This window comes from Haplochromis burtoni, unplaced genomic scaffold (assembly GCF_018398535.1).
Source record: "Haplochromis burtoni strain Fernald_Lab_line unplaced genomic scaffold, NCSU_Asbu1 Contig_12, whole genome shotgun sequence".
In the NCBI taxonomy this organism is placed as follows: Eukaryota; Metazoa; Chordata; class Actinopteri; order Cichliformes; family Cichlidae; genus Haplochromis; species Haplochromis burtoni.
In genome coordinates, this window is record NW_024582373.1 from 3,586,253 (window position 1) to 3,613,364 (window position 27,112).

At 37.1% G+C, this 27,112-nt stretch overlaps 2 protein-coding genes across 11 annotated transcripts in view; one reads left to right on the forward strand and one right to left on the reverse strand.

The window, feature by feature from the left end:
• lmbrd1 (LMBR1 domain containing 1) overlaps positions 1-17,502 on the forward strand; it is a 46,918-nt gene extending 29,416 nt beyond the window's left edge. The window contains exons 10-16 of the mRNA XM_005915487.3: positions 2,138-2,202; positions 2,383-2,485; positions 3,426-3,530; positions 3,631-3,780; positions 5,487-5,562; positions 15,819-15,910; positions 16,051-17,502. Coding sequence (XP_005915549.1) covers positions 2,138-2,202; positions 2,383-2,485; positions 3,426-3,530; positions 3,631-3,780; positions 5,487-5,562; positions 15,819-15,910; positions 16,051-16,161 — 702 coding nt within the window. The 3' untranslated portion in view covers positions 16,162-17,502. The remainder of the gene's footprint in view (positions 1-2,137; positions 2,203-2,382; positions 2,486-3,425; positions 3,531-3,630; positions 3,781-5,486; positions 5,563-15,818; positions 15,911-16,050) is intronic.
• A 103-nt stretch (positions 17,503-17,605) lies between these two features.
• The window catches only part of adgrb3 (adhesion G protein-coupled receptor B3), a 122,894-nt gene continuing 113,387 nt past the window's right edge, over positions 17,606-27,112 (reverse strand). For all 10 annotated transcript variants that reach the window (XM_042215538.1, XM_042215530.1, XM_042215515.1 and 7 more), the window contains one exon: positions 17,606-26,127. In XM_042215538.1, the coding sequence (XP_042071472.1) occupies positions 25,939-26,127 (189 nt within the window). In that variant the 3' untranslated portion in view covers positions 17,606-25,938. The remainder of the gene's footprint in view (positions 26,128-27,112) is intronic.

The window sequence follows — 27,112 nt, forward strand, 5'->3', positions numbered from 1 at the left end:
GCTACCAGTGGACATGTTGGTCCCAACATTACTGGTCCAGTACAAAACATCCAGACACAATGTACTGATGAGCATAATGTAGAGACTCAAAGTGCCTCAAAGTTCTGATCAATTACATACATTTCATTTGAGCAGTTTTTCATGGTATTGAATAGAAGTGCTTTATAATAATTTTTTGAAGTTGAATAAAAAGCACATTGGCTTTTTATGCAGTCACTTGGGGGCAAAAATAAATAAATCACAAATTCAGCCAGAATCCCGCGTGGCTAGGTTTTCCTACCAATCCTTAATAATATATCCTTGTTCCAAACCACTCATTTATTGTGTGTGCTTTTTTTTATCAACAATTGGCAGAAACAGCTATTGAAAATGGCATAAATACACTTCACTGGACTTTTAGACAACGCAGTGGCTCTCACAATGAAAATGGCTTTGCATAACAGACTTATGACTGTTATTATTCTTGTTAAACATAATGGTGGAGGGTCTGAATAAAAGGTATAATATAAAGTTACAATACTGCAAATCCTCAAGCAGCAGAAGTATTTACTCCTAATAGTTTTATTGAACTGCAGCTGAAATACAGTAACAAGAATGTTGATAACATTACTGAAAAAGATCAAAAGACTTTGATAACAGATTTTCGTTGTCGTATATTTCCTTCTTGATTATTCCCACGTTATAGAAAACATTTTTTCTTCTTTTAACTGATATAAAAGACTTATGTGGCTGGCTGCAGTGCTATTGTAATAACTCACTGAAAGAATATCCACTTACTTCTGTTCATATTTCAACCTATGCAGCCAGCACGTGCACACAAATGTACTTTGTGCCTATATGAATGGCTTACATGCTTAATGTGCTCTTATTACTCTGCATTACCACATGACTTATCAGTGGTAATGCCCAGTTACAGTCCTGCAGACCCCTCACTTTTAACGCCTTTTCCATGTGTTAAGGATAAAATAAATTCAAGCATCATTCCCTTCTTTCACATTTTACTTTTCCTACTGCTGTTCATTTTTCAGTACTTAACTGCACTGCAGGCTCAAACAAATATTTTAAACCAGTGTCTGTAACAGTTTGTCTTTAACCAGGGGGGTTGCTGCTAATGATAGTCCCCAGACTCAAATTTAAACAGTAATGAGTTGGGAGATTTATTTACTGTATACCGAGAGACTGGTGTAGAGTGATAAGCCAAATGATTGCGATTTCAGCCTCACTGTTCCTCAGACACATGCTGTCCTTTTAATACCAACACCGACAGTGAGCGAAAATGACTCACTAAGCATGTTAAACACTGACAGTTAAAATCAGTGCGTGAGGACGTGGAGCTCACAATAGTTACTCTCTTTTGATCGCGCAAGAAATGTAACAAGCAATTTTTATTTTTTTTTTAGGTAAGCAACTTGCACCATAATAGGGTGAAAAATTGTGCCACCTATTTATAGAGGTTTTATTAAAAAAGTGTATATATATATATATATATATGGCAGGTGCCTTATTTAATGTTTTAATAACTTTACTATCATTTAATACATGTAAACTCATTTTTTAGATATTTCCTTGGTTAGAGTAGCAGTTTCATAAAAAGATTACTGTACTTTTTTAAAATTAAACTAAATTATGTTTTTCTTCTCCGTCTTGCCTGCTTCTCTCCTAAGTCTGTCATCAGTATCTTAATTAATATTTTGCTGCAAGGGGTTTATCTCAGATAATTTGGTATAATTTGGTCTAACTATTGATATGAAGATCAGCATTAGATTCACTTTTTTTCCCCTCCCACTACGTTCATCTGATCAGCCAGCTTTTTCCTCCCTGATTGCAGCCTCCTAACTCTGCTTCAGCTGTGCCATTGCTTCCCCCTGTCACCCTGAGCGACAGTGCCAAACTGTGGCTGGCTATGCCATATGGTCTCTGTTTGACAAAAGACATGGTAGAAAGGTTATATTTGCTGACTAAGTAGCTGTCTTTAAAAATACACATTTTATTTAAATGCAGCTTTTAATGCAGTTCACAAACAAGGGCACACTGTGATTACACGTCCCTCCTATAGCAGTCATTTCTAAAAATGTATCCTGGTATTTTGTTGTAGTTATTTATTTTTGTTTCTCTGTTTTGATTGATTGATTTGCAGATATTACTAGGCATATTCTTTATCCTGGTTGCGTTGCTGTTCACCATTGCCCTCTTCATTTCAAAGTAAGTTATGATTTGTCCTGTAACACAAAATACAGTTTGCAGTGTGTGCCTTGTAAGACAGGCAATGTACCAAAATAAACAGTGCAATTGCTTCATTTAACCTTATATATTAAAGTTTAATACTGGAGATTGATACCCTTATTTCTTCTTTTTCTTTCTCTCGGTTTTTTTCCTCCTCAGTCTGGATAAAGCTCTCCACTCGGCTGGCATCAGCTCTGGGTTCATAATCTTTGGCACCAACCTAACCAATCCTCTGAATGAACTTCTTTTAGCCTTGCAACCTGTGAGTATCCTCTCATCTCTCACGTTGGAATAGTGATTATACTCAATTAAGATATGCTTAAATCCATATTTTTTTGTTTCTGTCATCATTAACCTCAATGAAGCATCATTTAAAAGCTTTATCACTGGTCTCTCCTAAATGAACTTGAGATGTTGTTTAAAACTTGGGGAGTATGTGCTTCAGTGTGCTGAAATTTAAACACATTAAACTGATTTTTGGGTCAGTGCTAATTTGTAATGAAATAAATTAGGATACACAATACACATCGTCAGTGATAGGTCATTGAGTTTCCAGGTTTTTCAGCATCATACACCTTCACTCAGGAAACCCAGCAAGGGTTGTTCAGACCCTGGCTTGTTTCCCAGCAGCATTGGCGAAAGGATCACTCCTCCTCATTGAAAGCCATCTGGAGGCCCTCTCTGCAGCTTCCAGAGTGGACATGATGGCTTTCTTTTTTGCAGCACCGGTGACTGAAAAAGCTGCACCTTAATCAGCTCACACCGCACCATACAGCCTCTCCTCCTGCACTGATCTACCAGTTCCTGGTACTTGGACCATTTATGCTTATTTGCCTCTTCATTTAGCTGTAAAAGAAGCAGCTCCTTGACGAGGCTAAAGACAGGACCACACACCACACAGCTTGGCAAAACATGACTGCTAAATTGGTTTAAATACCTAAACTTGCCAGTCTGAACACTTCATGTTGCAAAGCATAACAGTTGTTGATGTTCAGATTTTTTCCTGGTGTGTGAATGTGCTGCAGACTAACCAGGATAGATATGGTTAGCATTTATTGGAGCTGATCAGATATTGTGGGATTACCCATTTTTACTGGTTGCTCCTTGAAAGATTACCATCCTAAGTGTTTGGCTCTGGATGCAATAATTATTGTTGTGCATTTAAGATTTATACGGTAGCTGACTTGTTTTTGATGTCACAGGTTTTTCCACTGGATTATATCCTGATCACAGTCATCACAGTGTACTTCGTACTCACATCCATGGCCGGCATTCGTAACATGGGCATTTGGTTCTTCTGGATAAGGGTAAGAAAATGCCTTATTTATGTATTTAAATTTTTGCAAATGCCCAGTTAACTACATGATAATGTGTTCTTTTTTTCTTTTTTTCTTTTTTTTTTTACAGCTGTACAAAATAAGACCTAAGAAAACTCGCCCCCAGGCTCTCCTCTTCCTCTGTATGATTCTTCTTTTGATCGTTCTGCACACCAGCTACATGATCTATAGTCTAGCCCCACAATATGTCATGTATGGCAGCCAGAAATACCTTGTACAGGTAAGGAAAAATTCATGTCCATTCCTGTGTGTTTCTTTGTTTTCACTCTCCCTGATGAGAGCTTCTAACGATGGCAGTGTCAGTTAGTCAGTGTGTTCAAACCTCTTTGGTTCAGTTTGGTGTAGGCAGCAGCATGGTCTCTACAGGCTGGCAGCGGGGCTTTTAGACTCTTGTTCGTTTTCAGTTCCGTCTTTCTATATTAGACTATGTGGCTTTGCTGTTTGACAGTCTACTCTCCATGTGATCTAATGTAGCTCTGCTCTTTCTCGCTTTGTGGGTGTACGCAGGTGGTTTAGATGCACCCTTGCGTCTACACTTTATCAGAAAAAAAATCTTTTAAACAACATAATTTAAATGAACCGGTGTGTTGTTTTACTGAAACATCCTCTTGTTCTTTTCTTTAAAATTTTGATATCACATTATATGGTAAATGGCCTGCATTTGTATAGCGCTTTTCTAGTCCTTAAGGACTAGAAAAGTCATTCACCCATTCAGTCATTCACCCATTCACACACTGGCGATAGCAAGCTACATTGTAGCCACAGCTGCCCTGGGGCGCACTGACAGAGGCGAGGCTGCCGGACACAGGCGCCACCGGGCCCTCTGACCACCACCAGTAGGCAAACATGGGGTTAGTAACTTGCCCAAGGATATTTGGCATGCAGCCGGGAGGCAGCCTGGGATCGAACCACCGACCTTCTGATTAGTGGCTGACCTGCTCTGCCACCTGAGCTACAGCCACCCCATATATCAAAGATGCATACAGTTTAGAGTAAATATTGAATAGGACTGGTTGAATTCTTCTGTGATCAATATCATGATGAGCTCCCACATTTGTTTCTGTTAGGTTCCTCGTTTAGATATGATTAAATTGCTTAAAAAGTGGACAGAGCTTAGCAAATGCATGCGCTGAGGCTGAGAAGTATCAAGTTAAGAAGCAGTAAAGGGTTAGTTGCCTCTAGACTTTTCCTGATCTGGGCTATTAGACCAGGAGGAGGAACTGGAGCAAAATTAATTAACACTTGCTGCTTTCTTTTTTTTTCCTTTTGGTTTTTAAATCAAAACACTACATTTCTAATATTACCTTCCTTGCGCACCACATGGTCACGTGCAGTTTTATATAATGGGTGGAGTTAGATAATCACCCCAAATCGCATTTGATTGGATGGATTTTTGCAAATGTCCCCAAGTGCAGGATTAGGGACCAAAAAATATTTTATTTTTGTGTCTAAAATTGACATAAATTAAACATAGAATATACAAATTTAATTTTTGTTTTGAGAATTAAGGGTAGGAATTCTTTTATTCATTATTAGTTAGATATTTAGTCGATTTCTTCAATTGATTACAGAGCTGTGTTGGTTATTAAATGCATTGTCACCGTACTGTCATTGTTAACAGAGGTTCATATGTCTGATATAGCTATATATTGTGTATACCTGCAGGAAAATTAGATTAATATTATTACAACTTTTACAGTCCTTTGGACCCAAATCATCTTGTTTTTACTTTGCATAATGTAAATCAGCCGATAATATATGAATAAAGTATGTTGATGATCTGTACTAATTCAGTGTTATAAATTCTTAGAGACGATAGTTCAAACAGTTCCATGTTCATAAAATGCCAAAATATTTGTGTACTGCAGTGTTTAATGTTTCTGTAGTAAACACGTACATCACTCTTGTTTTGTTTTTTGGTTTCAGATGCCATCACCAGGTCCTACATCTGGGAATACAACTATTAACACCTCCAGGATATGTGATGCAGATGCACCTGAGGGTAAGTTCGTCATTTCTACCACACTGTAGTAGCACTGGCTCCAATCGTGAGATGTTTAAAGAACCTACAAGACAACATGAAACATTTATTGCTCATAACGTGGAATTCATGCTAGAGGAACAGAAGGACGGTGTGTGTGACCAAGTTATATAATGTAGAACACTGTTCAGTAATCTTTATCACTATTCATTATGTATTAGAATTAATAATACCAAGAACAAATGTTTACTAGGTAGTGTCTTACTGTCAACATGCAAATGTTTAATTCACTAAAGGAGGCATGAATACACCAACGTGTGCATGCACATAAGTATAAGCTCTACTATGTTTATTTATTCATGTGATAAATGCTCATGTCAGGCTGCTGTTGGTGGTGAAGGGGATACTTTGTATGATGTGTAAAGCCAAAGATACATCTGTAGAAATGTGTGAACGTTGTGTAATAAGTTTGTTTATGATACATATGACAATCTATCTAGCTAGTTGGCTATTCTACATATATGCAGATCCACAGTAACATCTGTCTTGAATGGGGTAACATAGCATTGAAGGCTTCAAGTAAACAGACAGAAAAGGAATTATTTTCATTTCCACGCAGGTTTAAAGAAAAACAAACAAGATCATAAATTTACTTCATTCTTCAACATACCTGACACATGCTCCTTTTATCATTCCTCATCTACTCTAACCTTAATAGTCTTAATACTATTTTTGTTCTCCAAAACAAAAACAGTGTTGTTTTACAGTATGCCCTAAACTGTAGTAGCATGACAGGAAAAATGGCTTTCAGACTCACTGTTATGGTCTTTTAGACTCTACCCCAGAATTGTATAGCTAAATCCTGAAAGTCCATTTTTTCTGGGGGAAAAGTAAATTGTTACAGTTAAACCTGCTTTTCTCTGCACACACAACAAAGTCTGTGCCAGTACCTGAAACCTCACACAGGAGCGCACAGACCTTTCTAAACCCTTTCTAAATAGGAGTTTTCGCTCATATACAGTTTTTTTTTCTATAATGTTCTACAATCTATCTACAATACAATTTTATAGTAGTCTTAAGTAAATGTAAAACCGTGTCTGTAATCACTCCGATTCAACATGATATGAGCTAACGTCTGCTTATCACTTATCTGGCTGTTTCTAGAAGGCTGTTTTCTGAATTTTTCAGATGCATGCAGCACCAAACAGTAGCAAGATCTTTTCCAAAGTGAGGGAAATTCTTTTAACAATCAAGTATCATTAATCTAACAGCAAATTAGTGATATTATTATCATAAGCTTTTATATAATTTATTAAATGGTACTTGATGTGTTTGGAGTTATTTTTGGGAGTAATTATTTATGGAGCTATATAAATGATATTTAGAGCATGTGTGTGGCTCAAATGCACTGAACTAGAGGAAATGGCATTTGTTAAAGGCTGTGGTTTCACAATTGTCATTGTGTGAGAAGTTATCTCTCAATTACAAAATATTTATTATTCTAACCTCATTAGGCAGATCATTGCCATGTTAAGATCATTGCTTATAAAAATGGAAAGCCTTGTAGAGAAAGAACTAGTAGGATCACACACAATACTTTTATGTGGAATATAAAGACAGATGATTTCATATTTGAAATTAAGTTATGTTACAATGTTTTCCTTCGTATCAAAGGTAAACATTCAAACACCTATTTAATTACCATAGTTTGAAATATAAATATATATATAATTACATATAACAAACAATGCTTATATTGATTGCTTATATTTAATGTTTAAACAGGTTATATCCAATAAATCCATTGAAACCATTTGTTTACACCTGCTGACATACAGTAATTAGGTATCTGTAAATCTCCCAGTAATACTTATGCTTATCAAAGAATATTGTTCAAAATAAGTGGCGATAGCTTTTTTTATTGTATGTATTTCAGATAATAATGTTTGTTCTTCTTCCCCACCTCTAACAGTTATGATTCTAATTATGATCATGATTCTGCAGCACATTCTCCTGTTGTTTACTTCATTACTAAGTTATGTATATCTTTATAGCTGCAAATCAGATGGTACCACAAGACACTCAATTTGTGGAATATTGTGACCATTTGTTCAACAATATTCTATTATGCTGGGAAACTGCACACATTAATTTAGCTGCTGATTTCCTTTGGCTCTTGCTAAAACCTATTTTGGTTTTTTATTACAGCCAATATTAATATACTAACAAACAAGCATAAAGTCATATTGCTGCATCTGAGGGCTTTTCCCTAAGAACACATTCATCTGTTCATTTTATTTAATGTTTATATACACCTACATGTAGCATTTAAGTGTCTGAGATACTGAAATTCATGTAGGTGCCAGAATAAAATGACTATTACATCCATGCCCAAAGTGTACAACAGAAAATTTAATAAAATATTCTTTTAGAAAACCTGCTCTTATGACGAATCAAATACAGACATATTGCATTTGATTTGTCATATAGGATAATATAGATTTATATCAGTTTATGCATTATCATGTAGAACAGTAAAGCTGTCGAGTTATCCTTATAGCTTGCTTTTAAATAAATACAAACAATATGTCATATAATTTCGTTTTTTTATTCAATTTTGCCGACATTTGTGATGTTCAGTAAACCCAAAAATAAAATGACACTTATTGACAGAATGTCAGAAAAATCTGATCAATCAATCAGTTCATCTTTAGCATTATTATGTCAACATATCACTGTTTCTTTTAATACATCATAAGTATTTTTTTGTAGAGAAGCCAGTATTATTAATATATTCAAGCACCATCATCATGAATACATGTTTGGTATTCTTTCATGCCAGACTGCTTGGAATTTAGCAGAAATGTAATTATGACAAAACATCCTGCCTCATCATTTGATTCTGTTACAGTTCTTAAGAAGTTTTGTCACAACTGGCAACTAAAGTATGAAATTTGTTGTCGGTGTTCCTGAATTGTTGCTTTTCACAAAAAATGGTCCAAATGTGCGGTTTTTACACTTTTTGTAAAGCAGCAGTTCAGGTAGTTCTTACAAGAGTGGCCTAAACATCAATTGGTTTCTTACATATGAGGTGCTCCAGTGTGATGTGCGGTCGTTATAAATGACCCATAGAGCTCCTGATTAGTTGTGAGAATTATCTCATAATTTTTTGGAGCTCTTCAGCACTGTTATACTAAAGGTGTCGTTATTGCTGGAGTTAGTAGTCTGGCAAGATTTGTAATTTGTCTTTTGACCAGCTTAGTAAAATGAGTTCTTTTTTTGCCATCTTGTAAATGGCTCCTGCTTTCACAACAGCCGTTGTACCACCTACCATGAGGCGAAGGAAGTGTCAAGCAGAGATAACACATGTGACTGAGAGGGACTGCAATCAGACACTTAATAGCTTAAACAGTTAAAAAAAAAAGTGACTGTATGATAAAATAAAATAATTCTGTTGCCATTTAGATAATATCCCTTTTGTTTATAAGAAGATAGTATTTGATTTGCCCCTAGACAGTGCGTAGTTGTGGAAAGGTGACTACATGCAGCGCAAACAGTCGAGAGCCTCCATTTATCTGATTTGCACAATTTATGTTTTTCCAGGGTGTCACACTGAGCAAAAATGTGCTCCACATAATGTATGGTAAAATATTTTTGGGGTGACACAGACATGACCAACGCTGATGGTCTTTATTCTGTACCCACTGCATTATTCTAACATTTGCTACATAATGATGAAGTTGAAGCAAAAAAAGCTTATATTGGCCATTTAGCCATTTGCTACATTTCAAATAGTAATCATTGCAAAAGTTGGGAAAGTCTGAAAAACTTTGAGTATGCACAAAACAGAGGACAGCCACCAGAAGAATCTGACGCTTGAGTTAGGTGCAGGAAGGTAGAGTCTTGTGTCAGAGAGAAGACTCAGGAGATCGGTGCTCTTTCCGTAATTGATATAGACTTGTTGGAGAGGAACTGTGCCTTGCCTATAAAGCTGACAAAAGCAAGTTTCCAGCAGACTTCATAGTTTGAAAAAATGAGTTCTGTTAAAACTTACCCCGTTTTGATTCATTATCTAAAAAATGTGCTCTCCTTGTAAACTGTTGGTTCTTCATTGTTTTTCATACCATGTTAATACTTTTATCTGGGAATTGAGAAATGCTGTTGTTGACAAAACAGTAGTAACAGTTATAGTAATAATTAGTAAATAGTAAAAGCATTAAAGTTGTTCTTTAATTTATGGTGCCATCGTGAGAAATTTCCCTAGAATTTGCCAGTTGTGTCCAAATTCCTTATTCTTGAAATTTTAATCTAGTATGAACTCAAGCACAGATATGGAGACATGTATCTTTTCTTGGGATTTAAAAGCCCTTTTGGTTGATGTAAAAATAATGATAAGAGAAAAAATTATGGCAATACCCTTTGGTAGAAATTTGCATCACAAGGCACGGGAACTGCATCACTTTGTAATAACCCACAGTATGACATTACATCAAGACAGCTAAGACAAAAGAGGGTAGAAGTCAAACTAGTGACTGATTGGGCGATTGGTCACAGTTGGGTAATGACACTAACATCTTGGCGAGCAGGTGCTCAGTGCCAGGCTCTCCATTATGTACTCTAAGGTCATTACCATGCCATTACTCATTTACTCAGCGTAATGGAAATGAATCTTCAGGATTTAGCTGCCATGGCGCCAGACAATCTGAAACTTGAAGTTCTCTTGATTATCCAATTTAACACAGGGAGTAAAGGCATTTTAGGGTTTTAAAAAAATGGGTGTGTGTTATATCTTATATTTGTAACATTTCACAAGCCCTGGCACAAACTTGAACTTTTGCAACATTCCCTGTTCAGTTTTAGTTATAGGTTTTATGAAGCCTGGCTGAAACACAGAGAACTTTCAGCTGCTCTGTCAAATTAGTCTTACCTCCATGATGCTCATGCTGCTACTTCTGCAGGGGGCTTTGCTTTGATCATAAATTCTGATATGCATCTAAAACCATCAACAAATACTACTCCCAGTCAGTTTTGTTTGTTGTTATTTTTGGTGGTTTTGTTGTGTTTTCTGTGAGTCTATGTGCGCACACAAGCCTTTTTTGGATAATCAGAATTTCATTATTTATTCTTTTTTTTTAATTTGTGTGACTGACATTTATGTGATTGGTTGGGCTATTTAAATAACCTTCAATGTCACTTATTGATGCAGTGATTTTTATTGTGGCCAACCCATCACATATTTCTCTTTCTTGTCCATTTATAATAATGACTGCCTCACTTAAGGGATTAAATGTCCTTAACTGTTGTTTTTTGCAGTCATGTTAACACCTACGTCATTAATTCAGGAAACTCAGCTTGTGGTTACACTCATTCCCTGGACACTTTGACCAGTGATTTTAATAACTTTGAACCCAATGCAGCTCACTGGATTTCTTACCAAAACAACACACTTGTGGAGAAGAACAGATCAAAACGTTAAAAACATGTTTATGCAGCAAGGAAAGTATATTTCACATTTAATATCAATACATCCAGTCAAAGGTTTGCTTTTGACCCAGTGGCTCAATTTATCAGTGAGCTTCTCTGCGTGATTACGGGTAAAATTCTTGCAGCGTGAGCTTAATTCATTTAATAGCAACATAAAGCTGGGTTTTCACCTTGAAAGATGTATCATATTATTCCTATATTGAATCTTAGAGATCAAACTGTACACTTATAGACTCCTGTCTGTTTCCTAGCAACTTCCCTGTTTCCACAGCATTGTTTTAAAGAGTTGGGGAGGGGGCTGGTCGCGTCGTGTTAGCTCTGAGATGTCAGGTACCATAGCAATTTTCAACAGGACTCCCTCAACCCCAACTCAAATTAATAGTAATTTTCTTTCCATCAATGGGATCATCATCAATTTGCATTACAATGGAATATGTCAATCAAAAGTAATTCTCCTGAAAGAAAAATGCCCATTTTGTAATCCACAGACACCCCTTACCTTTTATAGGAGGAAAGAAAATCACTTTTCAAAGGGTATATTTGCTTGGTATTGCTCAGAAAGACCTCCACTATTAACTGATAGAAATAAAATTACTTTTTTGATAGAGGTTGAGCTTTAAAGACGCTTAATTAAAATGCTACTCCTTGCTTAAAAGTGATCCTAATTGAAAATTTTAAATAAACCCAGTTTTTATAGACCTGTTGATTGTAGTGGGGCATTTAGCAGCCAGCTGTTTCCTTCAGGGCTGGAAGAGACACAAAAAAAGAGCTAAGAGAAGATTGAGCTTTCTACATCTAATACCTGACTGTACCTGATGCTCCCAATACCCCTTTATCTCAGCTAAATGTGTAAAAATAATTACAGTTTCTTTCTTAAAAAGTAATAGTTTCTAGCATTCGTCTTGATTTGAAAACTTAATTTAATGTCCTTTGCTTTAGAAAACAGTTTGTTTCTCACTTTGGTTTTAGTTCGTATGATCAGTAGTTTTGGTGAGGTCAAGTTAGGTTATGTGTGTTATCTTTTTGTGGAACTTGATCACTGCTCAAATTGATTTCTTTTTTTTTTTTTTTTGTCTACTGCCAAAAGATGTTTCTGGTGATTTTTTTTTTCTTACGCACAACACTAATAAGTGAAGCCAGAAATGTGAAAATAGTTCTGCTGAAGGAATGGCAGTATTCTCAAAGGACTTGAGATGGAAAGTAAAAGCATACGGTTTTGGCACAAGAGCTTGCTGATCAAGAACCTTTTGGAAGAGCACATTGTGTGTGCAGAGTACTATGCATGTATTTGCACAGATGCACAGACGAAAGTTATGCATAATGCATCATCCTACACCGGGCAGCACTCACCCGGGTATCATGAGTCAGGGTGAAATTACCTGCACTCCCTGGCTGCCCCATACTCTTATCAGAGAACGGTAATGATTTCAAGGTGAAGCTGGTCAGTGGTGTACGTGATAATATATTTAGGCAGACCACTGTTGTGAACCATCTGTAGATCCCACTCAGTGCCCTGCAATTCTGGTAAGCAGCTGGAGAGCTACAGATGGCTGAGGTAGTGGAGCAAAAGAGTGGGGTCACAGTGATGAAGAAAGACTTGCTTCTTCTATTATCTCCTGGTCCTGGTGAAGTGAAAGCTGATTCTTGTTGCACATCACAACTCCTGTGGGATTGTGTCTTCTCATTTGTATTATAGATGAAACAGCACTGAGCTGAATTTTTCCACCGAACTCTGGTAGGGAAAGCTTTTAAAAGTATTGACTTTAATGGAAAAAATCAAAAAGACTGTGTTATTGCTGTGGACCTTGATGTCATGTAGCTTTGTGTAGGTCTGATTGCACTGTTCATACGTTTCAAGTCAGTGTGAAGAGCTGTGTAAGAAACAGTGTGATAGGAGCAGCACAGCAGGGTTAGCGTTAATGCTCCAGATGGCTCTCTAACATAGCCAGACTTCAGCTTTTGGGACTTTCTCTCTTGCCTTGTTCTGTAGAAATGATGCAAGTCCTATAAAGGAGTGTATTTCCATATATACTTTGTTGTTTTTATTGCTTAAGTGTGCATGGCTAAGCTAATTAATAAATGCGATCTGTTCTTACTGTGTTTTCACACAAAACAATTGTGGAGCTAAGAAGAGACCCAGACATGGCATGCATATCATTGGCACTTTCTACTTTTGACGTCACCAGCATTTTACCACGCCTGCCAATACCCATTCATACACATAAAGGCTAAATGACTCAGCTTAAGACTTTTATAATATTTCTGCTGTCTGCGGCAGTCGGATCAATAACAGTATCAGTTCCCTCAAAAAGTGGGGAGCTGAAGCTCAAAGGTGATGTCACCAGCATAAGGAAAAGAGCAGCTCGACAGAAAAGAGAAGGCAATTGGATTATGTAAGCAATAAGCGAGTTTCTTTCCTGGGGCTTTTGATTTTGATGTGCTTTATATTCATGATCACAGTGCTGAGTCAATAATGATTGAGCTGCCTTTGGTCACCGCAATAAAATGTCATTTGAGGAACATTGCAGAGTTGAGGTTTGCTTACTTCTGTCGAGGCTGGGACAAAAAGGTTCTCCCAGAAAACTGATACATTTGAAGTGGCAGCTTTAAATTGGTTCATTTAGTGGATTACTATTGTGCAGCATTTAACCTCTTTAGTCTTTTCCACTTTCGAAACTCAGCCTTGTTTGAAATCAACACTAAAACATTTATGTTCTGCACTTCCTTTGACTCACCCTTCAGTGCTCAACATCAACCATCTGGCACTCCTTTGTTTTCAATCCTTGTGTCTAATGTTTTTTCTTCTAATTTCTTCTCTATTCTTTTCATTTGCATTTTAATGTTGTAATTCTTTTTTTTTTTTTTTAATTTTTAAGTGAGAGCACCTTGAGTTGCCCTTGTGTAAGAAATGCACTACACAAATTAACTTGTGTTGCTTTTAAGTTGCTAGCTACAGTAACACATACACATAATGAATGGGTGCTTTAATGCACTACAAGTAAATAGATGATCCTCTTAAATGCATCTTTATCAGTTTTTACACAGTAGTTGGCAAAAGTGCAGTGCACACAAAAACTGAAATCAAATCGATATCTGTGTGAGCACTTTCTGCCTTTTCATTCTTAACACTCTACGGCACTCAAGGAAAATTCTGCCAGTGTATTTGAAATGGCACAGGCCCGTTCATTGAGTCATTGATTCAAAGCAAAGATACGAAGGCTATAAACCATTTTAAGATACAAATACCAGAGACGAAGCAGCCGTAGCAGTTTTTACTTTGTAATAACAGTAGGTACACAGCAAAATGGTTGTTTCTTATGTTTTCTGTCATCTCCGAGGCCACATACTTGTTGAATCACTATGTGCTGGGCTATGTTTTCATCATAAGAGAATAACAAACAAAGTGCTTTCAAGCTTTTAGTTTTGTTCAGTATAAAAGTGGGCGGATGTTAAGGGGATAAAAGGTACACTTGCAAACAATGTTTCAAGGTGTTTGGCAGGTTTTCTGTGGCTTTAATTAGGGGATGTCATTCATTGGCCACACAGTCTGATTTAATGTCAAGTGGGCGAGAAAGGTAAAGTCATTACACAATTACCTATACATAAAGAAATTTACATATTTCCATACATCTATGTAAATACATCCATTTAATATCAGATGCTGCACAGCCTGAGCTGTCTTAAGAAACGTCATTTGAACAATATGCCTCTCTTCCCCCTGCACTTAGTCATTCTGCTGTCATTTCAAAGAAATCGACTCATCTTTTAACTCAAAGAAGCTTTGCTCTATGGCTTACCTTACCTAACCTTCCCTTACCTCTATATGGACATAGGCCGTGTCTTTGTCAGTGGATGTAGAAATGATGATGACTTAGATCTCTGAATTGTACGAAACATTTCAGAGCACAATTTAAGATACTGGATTCAAACTCGTCAACTTGACACTTCATGGTTCCTGGTGCAAAATACAAAGATAGTCCAGTTTGTATTCTTTGGTTTGTTCTTCTTATAGCTGGAAATGGTTCTTTAGGAATCACTGCATATTTGGTGACCAGACTTGTGATGGATTCATATCTAAAGATCTGAAGTGCCTGAAATGTCTACTTATAACACAGTCATGAGCCTGAATTTGCGTCATCAGAGAATTGGGGTTACATGCATAACCCATAACCTATGGTTCACTGTCTTCACATTTGCTGGTGTCCTCTGTGGGCCCATGCTTTTGCCTTTTGGGGTTTCAGTGTGTTATAGTGGATATACTCTATTAAATGTTACATTTCATTCCAGTTTTATTCATTGGCTGAACCATATTCACACTGACAGTGACACAGCTTTCCTCTTTTCCGACGACTGGTTGTCTTTTTTAGTTACAATAACAAAATTGCCCGAGGCCCTGCTCCATGTAGTAACAGCAGCCTGTGTTGAGCTCTTAAGTTAATATAGACTACTTTATAACACAGGTGTATAACAAGTGATACACTTGTGCAATTATAAACAGAAAGCAGCAGCAGATGTGTCACATTTAATTGTGCTCCAGACCACAGAGAACCTATCTGTGTCATGCAGACACCTCTCACCTAAAAACAATGAACCACTAGAGTGAAACTACTAAACCGTTTGGGCCCACATTAGTCAAGTATTGATTTTCAAGCCTGTCATTTGAATACACGACAGGTGTCCAGACAATACTGTGAGACAAATACTTCAAAGCGACTGCTTGATTTAAAACTTGCCACAGAGAGAAGACATTGCATATAGCCTCTGTCATTAATTTGTGCTTTTCTTCTTTTCAGATCAGTGCACTGTGACAAGGTCTTATCTTTTCCTTCACAAGTTCTGGTTCTTCAGCACCATCTACTACTTTGGGAACTGGGCTTTTATTGGAGTAAGTCCAAAGATATGAATGAGATGTCACTGTCTGCATTTTGAATTTATCGCTCAAGTCCTCAGCTAAATATTTTCCACATTACCAATGAAATGAGCCTTGATATATTTTGTCATGTGTGCTTTCAACGTTGTTTTTAGGCTTTCCTCATTGGTCTGGTGGTGTCCTGCTGCAGAGGGAAGAAGTCTGTGATTGAAGGAGAAGTGGAGGCCGATGACTCAGACTTCAGTGATGATGAATACGTGCACTGAAAAAGCAGAATCACTGTTCATTTGTGTAGGTTTATAGATATCATAACCAACAGTGAAAAGGGACTAGAAAGCACAATTTCATTAAGTAATGAATACAGATTTTTTTTCTCTTAAATATATTTTGTTTATTTTATTGTACAGCTATTTCATCTTTGGTTGAAGTTGACGCATGCCTCCCCTTAATTAGACCTCTCAACTGTATTTCTCCGTCAGTGTTACTAATGACAGGATACTGGAAGTGTTCTCCAAGTCAGTCCTACCTTAAAGTTAAAGTTAACTGTTAACTGAAATAAATTGGTTGTTTTTCAGCACACACATTTGTGAGTAGCAGCATAGATGCTTTTTTTTTTTTTTTTTTTTTTAAATCTAAGCTTTATTTGTGTAGAGCTCAGGTCTAAATGTGCTTTATAATCTTTCTGTATGCTTTCTAGACCTTTTACATGGTTTGGTTATCTACATATTAAGTTAAAATTCCAGTCGAACCTACACAAGCTGTTTCTGAAAAGCTAATTGGTATAAGAAAGACTAATAAATCCCAAGTGTTGACAGCAGTAGCACTTTTTGTCAGTTTATTTTGCTGATTTTTATCTGAGGTTAAAAATAGTGCGAGTGGATGCGCTGCATTAGTTATTGGCAGTCTGGGACCGTTATGCACAGTGAAATGTTACTCTACTTGCATACCTGCACTCTCTGTGTGTGTGTAATGTAAAGGACCAATTGTCTCTGCTGTATTTTCAAGGATTCAGTTAATTGTGGTTTTAATTATATGAGTTCAGCAGCTTTCTTCTCTTGATTGGTAGGAAAATAGTAAAATTACTAGAAAAGATAGAAATAAAAAAATATGGATGTGACTTTCTTTTTAATTAAACTACTACTTCTCATTTTTGCCTGCACTTGAGAATTTATTAACAGCAAAAGTGGCAGATCTATTAATGGGCTTCTTTTAGACATACATATTAAAATCTTTGCAAGGTACTTATCTGTTTGAGGAAGATGATGAAAACCATAAATTTACTCTGGAAGCCAAGTGCTTGTGCCTCATGAATGTGTGTGACCATGATGGGCACACAACACTGGATATGCTAACCTAAATTAATCGCTCAGAAATCAGCCAGAATGAGTTTGAAATGTATTTGTTTTGTTTTGGGTTGTTTTTGGTTTGATATTCGTGTTAGGTTTGTTGTCCTTTTGTGAGAATCAGTAGAGGGGATGCAGTGATGTGATGGTGATGATGATGACTGAAGCTGCATCATTTGTATACTTGCTCTTTATCGATTGTGGAAGTTGTTTGAATATATAACGATGCCTGTGTTTAAAGAAATAAAGCCGTTTTAAACCCCATCATGGCTTTAATGCCTTTTTACATACAGTTTGTGTTCTCATTGAAACTATGTACGCCACTTTAAAACAAGAATCACCAATTTGCAAATAATAATGCATGTGCAAATGTCAATATATCGTTTTTTTTGTAATACTTGTTACATGTTTCCCCTCATGCAGTAATAATTTCAGATGACATGTTTGTAAAGTATAAAATATAAATTACTAGATATTAAATATGTGAGAAATGTGGGATGTATATTTTCTCTGTCAAGATGAACACACACTGTTTCATTAATGTTGAGGCCTGATAATGTTCCATTGTGTGTTTCTGTATCAAGGCATGCTTTTGCTGCATTGACTGTGTGTTTGGCAGTGATCCCAATCACACACTTTCCAGATGGTATTACATGGTGGATCAAAATCTGCATTCGTAAGTCCATCCATTCTGACAAAATCTCACTGGATGAAATGCAACACAAAACAATGACAGAACTTCTACCGTGCTGTACAAATGTAGACAGTGTTGTACCTCTGGCCTACCCTCATTTCATGCACTTCATATCTGGATTCATCTCCCCATAAGACCTGATGCAGTTCAGTTCTTGTGTAATTTGTCATATCTACTTTCTCCTTGTTTCCCCTCTTTACACTATAATTAGTTCATTTCCTTTTTTTAACCCGTATTTCTTTCAAATATCGACTGTTCCTCATCAATAAGGCAAAAGTATTTTCTTCTCCGCTTACTTGATTGATGGAAGAATTCATAGAATACTTGATTACTAAAATAACTGATAGCTCTAGCCCTGTGATGGACTTTAACTGGACCATTGCAACACTCCAGCAAACTGCCAAAACTGCTTTTATAGAGGGTCTCAAACTCAATCAATTAATCATGTGTATTTGATTTGCGGATGTTGTTAGTTTTTGTTAAATAAATAATGACAGGGTGTTAAATGTCATGTTTTGGAGTTCATCTGAGTTGTATTTACCTCATTGTAAGACCTTTTAGGGCCCAGATAAGGCGTAAAACCTTAGATTTGAAATAGGTTGTACGTTCTTTTTATCTTGACTATATTTACTCATATGTTTAATTACAGTGTGTAGTATGTCCTGATTTTGTATGTGATTGTACTGTGACAGTGCCAGGACATGCCAGGACATTTGGGGATATCATTTCCTTGCCAAAGAGACAAAATGTCACCACTGGTAATTCTAGGTTAGTGTGTGAATAATGGAGTTTGATAAACCTGAAAACCTCATCTACCAAAAATGTATTTTCTGCAACATGTCGACACGAATCAGAGGCAACAAGCAGCCGGGCTGTCAGAAGACACCAAACAAGATGCTCGGGTCATTGTGCGCCGAAAAAGCTCTGCTGGCCTGCCCTTTCAGGTCTCCCAAAATAGAAACAACCAACCAAATAGGGTGATGAACAACAAAAAAATACATCTCAGTACATATAGCACTCACTCAAAGTTTCAGGATAAGTCAGATCCAATTCTTTCCAACTCCTTTCCACAGCCCAGTACTCGACTCTGACTATATGTATGCAGTGTAGTTCTTTGCATCACCGTATACCTCGTGTTATGTCTACAAAAAACATGCAGTGTGGATTTTATGACGTCTTTCATGGTGTAAAGTCCGTCTTTAATATAAAAGGATTGAAGCATTAAAAACTGTGCAGCACATTATTGTATTTGCTGACTAATGCTGGGACAATTATCAGAGTGTGGTCCGACACAAGCAGGAACTCTGAAGTTTATAACAATCAGGAATTCTGTAAACATGAAAGTGCATTCTGCATTGCCACCACAGCAATATTAAACGTTTTAGCATAATAAAGACGTGTATCAAATTAGAGTGGCACTTAAATACATTCGCCACTGGATTAGGATAAAACTGCGTCAGATGGATTTGCATGGAATTTTGTGTGCATATCCAATTAGAGTTTGAGGTATGCATACCTTGTCATAACTATTGTGCAAGCCTGCTTTGAGTTAAGCCATTATACGATATGCCACCCCCACATTTCACTAATAGACTAACTAAGCCTTGAGCCAAAAACACGAGCCCGAGGACCCTAGCAGAAAGGATCGTGTGATCAACATGTCAGATCAGAGGATCTGTCGCTGTTTAGAGCACAACTTTTCTTGTTATCCCTCGTATTCAAAAGCCAGTCTTGTCTCATCTTCTTTTCTTTCTTTGCTGCACATCTTCCAAAGCTCCACTCACAACTTTCTTTGGGAAAACACTTTAATGAAAAAATGAAGGAATTCATGCAGGAAAATAAAACTTATCTTGACATGGAGCTACAGTATTAAATATACCTGAAGGTCATACATGTCAAATGCATTTGATCATGTTTGGTTTTGTCTACAATATGTGTATGTGTTCATATATTGCTATAATCTCCATTTGATTTCCCTGTCTTAATAATTTGCATGTGTTAAATGTGGGCTCATTCTGTAATTTAAACCAATATTTAAACTTGTCAGAAAAATGGCAAAAAGAAGCAATCAAATCTTATTTTAGAGTCGGACAGATACAAAATCTTAATTTTTCATTACATCCTTGCTTGCATAAATTATTATATTTGCTTCCAAACCCGGAATATTCAAACAAAAAACACAAAGGTAACCCAAACAAGCTGGCCACTGTTTGGGTCTTTTTTCACAAAAGGCAAATATGATTTTGTGGAGAACTGCAGGTACCAGGAGGAATTAGAAAACACTGCAGCTATTGTCATGGGCCTCTGTACCCATCATCGCTCTTACTGCTCCACACAACAACAGACCTTAGAGCATTACACAGTGCATGGCAAGTACCTGCCCAAGAATGTTCCAGAGTTTTCTTTTTTTACAAGCTTTCAAAACTTTTTTCTTTACTTCCAGTGCAACTGTTGTTTAAAGTTTTCAGCACAAAAGTCTTCATATTTTGCTTCCAAAGACCCAGACTTCCTTTTTTTTAAGTGATCTCGAGCTGTAGTTCTCCGAGCTTTCTGAGTTGTTCAAAGTCTTTCAAAGTTTCTTTGGACATTAGCTGCTTTTTCACTCATGTAGTTCTTGATACCGATCATTTTCAGACATCAATATGTACAGTCAGGAGAGAGGTACAAGAATGAGTGTGTACAGCCATCTGTAAAAACATGCTGGAGAGATTGATGTGGCTCAGAGCTGCATTTGATGGAATAATAAACTCTGGAAAATGTACCATCACATTTTGATCCATCATGAAATTCCATTATGAAAGCACCTGATTGGCAACAGCTTCATTTTTCAGCATGATGGTGATCCCAAACACACAGTAGTTTGCAGTAAATGCATTCCTTGATAGAAAAAAATAAGTCATATATAAGTCATAGACTGGCCTCCCTAGAGCCTGGAACGTGGAGCCACAGAACTATTCCTGAAGACTGTCATTGCCTAAGAGAGTTCACACTGGGCAGAAGAATAAAGTTGGTCATACAAATATTGCATTTCAAACCTGTTAGAATTGTACTCTGTTTTTGCCTTATATACTATATTTCCAGTTATATTTGCAATTGTTTCCATAATTGCTGCACCTCTATTTCCTGGCAAAATATAAAGAAATGAGAGATGACTCAAGACAGCACTGTATATGTGGTGCCCGAGCTAAAGTAACAACGCCAAGTTTCTAAATAACGACATGATAACACAGAAATGTTTTTTAAAAATTAAAATACCTTCAAATCTGTAAAATTACAGCCAGGTATTCCAGATTATGATCATAATCTCCTTATAGACAAACAGGTCTGCTCTGGGTCCTGGTGGCCTTTTTGCAACCCAAGATGTTGGACAAACCTTTGCTTGGCTTTTAAAAAATACCCTCAAATCATTTCAAACCACTAATTTCTCTATTATGAAGATAATCTACAAAGTGTGTGGATTTCAAATTCGTCCAGGACTGACTGCACCAGCAAATTCAACCCAAGAGCAAACCATCTGCTGTTTTCACAGCAGTCTTCAGAACTATTCCTGAAGCTCACTTCCTTTAAGAAGTCTTCAGAAAAGACTCTTGGCTACCAAGAAACCAAAAAAGAGAGAAATCATCACAGAATTTTCAGACATCTCCTGAAATTGTAGGTTTCAAAGGGCATGCGTCTCCAAGCAGGAAGACACTTCACAAATTTCCCCTGCATAAGAGACCAGGAAGAAACACTTTGCCATCTGAAAGAAACTTAAAACAAGAGTTTGACACAAACAGGCAAAGAGCAGAACTTTTGGAATATGGATTGTGGATTGACAAATCAGTGTGGCCACAGTATCATTTAACATTTTAGAAGAATAACCTGAAATCCTCTGTAAAGTGTGGTGGGCAAAATGTTAGTGTTTCTGTTCGGTTATGCAATATTTATATATTTCAAGAATAACCAATGATTTCCATGGGGTGTAGAGTTCCTTTTTTCAAATCACTGTATTGGCTCATTGAAAAGTAAACAACACACAGACCTGTATGCTTAAATATCACAACTGTCCAAACATTGCACCATTTTTCATTTTGATTTTGTCCTTCATAACTTTTGCCTGGATGTATTTTTCACTTTTTTTCCTTTTTTTTTGTGTGGCCCCAAGTCTTTCCTCTGGGCTCTAACTCCTCTGAAAGGCCCTTGATAGACGAGCAGTTTGCCTTTCCCCTCAGCGATGCCTCCAGAGAGCAAAGTGACACAGGATCAATGTAATTATGTTGATTCAGTGTTTGTAGCCCCAAAGCAGGTTAACCTCAGTGCTCTCACGGGCCTGTGGGACCTGCCACTCACTATCGAATGAAGGCTCGTCCAGCAGGTCAACATATATCAGCTTGATTTAAAAACAACTAAATAACATCACTTTCCACTTCCAGAGACACGGAGCGTGAGCAGGAATCAATGTGAAGATCGTGTATAAAAAAAAAATCAAAATACCCTGCAGGATTCTCACAAAATGACTGTCCAAGTGTGAAATATTAGAAGTCATCATCACGTTCTTACCCATATTACTTTCATTAACTGAGCCAAAGAGAATCTCCGCCAAAGCAACGCTTCACAGAGAATGAAGTAATTTATCATTAGATGACATTAGAAGCTGTTCTTGTGTTAGTGTTTAAACACAAAATGCTTTGTGTGGGGCACAGGCAGCATGTGATGGTCCTCTTGTTAAAATTGGGGACTGTATATACAAATAGAGGGGTTTGTTTTTGAAAATTTGATTTCTCAATACAGATGGTAATATTGTTAATCGGGGAAAGTGATTTGCATTAAAGCTGCTGTATTTTTGTTATTTTAAAACTCCTCTTTGACGATTCTTGACACTGAGATTATTCACCCAGTATTACTATTAAAAATAAATAAAAAGAGGACCAACACAAACACAAACTTGCCATCTTTAGAACACCTCACTCAAACATCATTAGGCCTTAAGCTCACAAGTTAACTCTGGAAGTTAAAACATACATGGAAATACAGTATATAAGGCAATAACAGAGTCAGTACAATTCTAACAAGCATAAAAGTCAAAGTCAATATTTGCATGACAGCCTGAACTCTCTAAAGCAAGTATTCTTGTCATTTCTTTAAGTAGTCTTCAAGAATAGTTCTCCAGCCTTCTTAAAAGACATTCAAATGTGCTCTCTTCTTTAGAAGTTTGCATTTTCTGTGAAAATGATCCCACTCTGCTTCAGTAATGTTGAGGTCCAAGTTCTGGGGAGGCCAATCCATGACTGATAGTTTTCCATTGTGTGTGTTTTCTATCCAGCATTGTGTTTGTGATCATTGATATGCTGACAAACAAAGGTGTTTCCAGATGTTTTTGCATGGTGGATCAAAATCTGACTGTACTTTTCTGTGTATAATTTCATCCATTAGCCTCCATGTTTTACAGATGGCTGTAGATATGGTTGTACCTCTTGCCTGACCTCGTCTGTACATGCTGATGATGATTTGAACCAAAAATTTCAAATTTGGATTCATCACTCCATCATCCATCATCAGTATCATGGAGTGATAAGAATTACTTAAGGATTATGCACCATTCCAGTAAAAGCATTTCTAATGAGGCTTCAGTGAAGACTAGCTGAATCAACTAATGGGCCAGAAGCATCTCTCAGGTCCAGTGTCAGGTCTTTTCTGGTTTTTATTTTGTTTTTTTTCTTTTTGGCTGACTTTGAGATATTGTTCATCTGCTGTAGATTTTAGGCCTGCTACTTTTGTTCTATACAGTTTCCTCAAATTTTGTTAAGGACACACTACACACCATGCCAAGATTTACCAGGTTTTGCTTTAATAGCTCTTTGGATTCACTTTGTTGCCATGTTTCATAGTCAGCTAAAAACTGGAAGAATTGATGTCTTTTTGTGACAGTTAGTAACAAAGTGTCTGAAGATTTGCTAAATTGTCTGTTATGTAGACACAACACTGGTTCACCCCTTGAATATGCTTTTATATGCTTGAATGATTCATAGGTCAGTGTTAAGTGGCTTCACAAAAAAACAAAAGAATGAAAAAAAAGACCTTCAGAAAGCCTGGAGAACTATCACTCAAAACCACTTTAAAAAATGACAAGAAAGCCTGGCTCCTTGGATCTAAAGAAATAAGGGGCAGTTTAAAACTTTTGTACAGTACTGTATTCAGTCCAGAAATGGCCTTTAAATAAAACAACATGGTACAATCTAGTGTGCCTTTTTTATATTGGTTATAAATGCACTCTGGCTGTAAAACTGTTTTGTGATGAACTCTCAATACTTGAACCCACAAGCTATGCACTTATTGTATATGCATTTAGGGCGTTGTGTGAAAAATAGGGCCTCCTGCACAGGCAAGGGGGAGATGGCAATATGTTTAAAAGCACTGTAATGGATGCTGCTTCATTAATAGGGAATAAAAAAAACTCTTACAGCACCGGCAACAGGCTGGAGTACTGTATATAATTAACCTAATTATGTCTGGTAGTCTAAATTGAAATGCACTGTAAATTTAGATATTAACGTCTAGACCAAGCTCTGCTCTTAATCATCTTAATTTATGTTGGGACGACATCAAACCGCAGACGAGTCTTCGTGTTTAATGGACGGACCCCCCTTTTTCGCCTCCGGTCCTTGCTCTTCACTGACACTTCCTCCTCCTCCTCCTCTTTGCTGGACTCCTGTTTCCCGGGAGGGGATGAGGTGGCGACTGGGTTCGGGGGTGGGCACATACTGGAGCTCTCACGCCATTCATTCAGCTGTACGGCACTCACCACCAGACAGAGCAAACAAGATTTTCCCTGAGCCCTCACAGCCTCTCCCCATTAGTGCTCTGTCTGGGCCTGTCTGTCTGAGAAAACAGACGTTATTAGCCGAACCTTCTGGAGGCACAGAGCCATATTAAGGCTTTAAATGTTTCCTATCCAAATGCAGAAATTTCATATGAGTTTATGAGCCGAGGCAGGAAACTTTCCATGTCAAACCTTCCACAGCAGTGTTACACGAGGCACTTTTTTTGACAGTTCACATCAAGCCGGGAGTAAATTGGATATTGAACAAAAGCAATTTATAGCACGAATCTTAATCTCTTAACCAAGCATGTCACAGCCACCCAACGCCATAAACTTGACACAACCTCTGAAGCAGTACGAACATATTTCCTCTTTTATTTACATTCCTTTTCAAATGTTAACATTTTTCGCTATAACTTTTTGATCAGGTTGGCATTTTTTTTCTCATTAAAATAAATTGGCACAAGTAAAACATATGTAGACAAAAGTTTATTTACACCATACAACATTTTGTTTTTAAATATTTTATACAGAGCTGCAGATGAGAGAGCTTGCTGGGATCCTTCAAGCAGATTCTGCAGTAATAAAGTTGTGAAATATATTATTTATATAAAAGTGAGTATTATCTTTATTGCATTTAAAGCAATGAAGAATGTAGCTTGACAAACATTCATTTTAATATGACAGAAAAAATCCTCTTTGCCTCCCATGTTTTATATTATAAAGTAAAAAGTGTAGTAATGGCCAAACAGACTGTTATAAACTTTTTAAAAACCTGCATAAATATATACATTGTGCTCCCGGGTCTAGTTTTAGGAAATCAAAACTAGACCCGATGAAGCTGGGACCACATGGCATGTCTTTTGCTTTGTGAGGTTTACCTTTTTTTTAAATCCGCTTTCTTTTCGCCAATTCCTCAAAAGATAATTCGAAACACATGATGGTAAATATTGTACACCAGGCTGCCCCACACTAAGTACACTAGTGAGAATACAAAAAGTAACACTGATGTTTTTATCCCTTTTTTTTTCTTCTTTTTTTCTCTCTCACCAGTCCTTATATTGTATTGGCACATAATGTCCCTGCCACACTCGTATTATCCAGATATGTATGCCAAGGCTGTTAGAAAAGTCTGTTGCTTTGTTCAGTGCAAATTACATCCCCTTTTCTCCTCATTTCCTAGTTTGCATTTCTCCTTCTCCGCCCTCTAGACCTCTGTTTGGAAGTCTCCCTCCTGGACATCTAAGGGTAAGTTGACACACTTTTCCCACTCTGCAGGCGTCATCTCCAGTGAGTCCTTGGTGTCAGATTCTAGTACATTCATAGTGGCGTAGTTCTGGTACTCACAGGCTGGATTGTAGCTCTCCCATGGGTTCTTGTTTGGCATTGCCTTGTCCTGTGAACATGGCCGGTGGGGTGTGATGTTAGTGGCATGATATCCTCTGCAGCTAAACCATTTTCTGTCTTTTACATAGTTGAAAGTCAGTTCACTCAAAAGGGCATTATCTGAACTCATATATGAACCCACTTCTAATTGAAAATAATGGATTAATGCTGTGGAAAGCATCAAATAACAAAAGATAATGGTAGTGTATTAAAGGTGAACATGCTTACGCTATTATCATGGAGTCATAGCAGAACTGTGTTTTCCCAAAGTTCCAAAACTGCTTTATTATATGGGCTCCATATGTGAGCCATTCATCTGAATGTGCTCTTACTGAGAGTCCCAAAGATGCTATTGCAAATAAAGGAGAGAAGCTGCTCCCAGTCAGGGAATATAAAATGGATACTAATGTCTGCAGCCAGCTCTGCAGTAGATTCATTTAGGTAAAAAAAAAAAAAAAAAAGAAAAAGAGAGAGAAAAAGAAAAAATGGGGGAGTGAGAATGTACTGTAGTTTTCTATACAAAAGATCCTGTATTGGTAACTAAGCAACAGGCCTTGAATTACATTGTACTGTAGGGCTGATTGAAAAGGGATTATATGCGACCAAAGGTACTGACATATCCTTTTATCAGATGTATTTGGTCACCAACCCAATTTGTGCTTTCAGTATAAACATTAAATGCTGCTTGCGTGAGGCAGATGCATGAAGCCTTATATCCTCACAGTCTGCAGCTGTAGTCAGGTGCGAAGACAGATGGTAAGACTTTTGATTTGCAGCGAGGTCAGGACTAATTCATAGAAGCAGCCTGACTTCTGGACCGAGCGTGATAAAGGAACGTTTCCCCCCCACACACACACACAGCCGCCAGAGGAGTGCAACGACATTAAGGTCAAAGTTGTATACGATGCTGATAGATTAAATAATCTGCCATGCATTTATGGAAAAAATGATGGTGTTGCTAAGTAGATAAATGTGCATGTAAATAAAAGTGCATT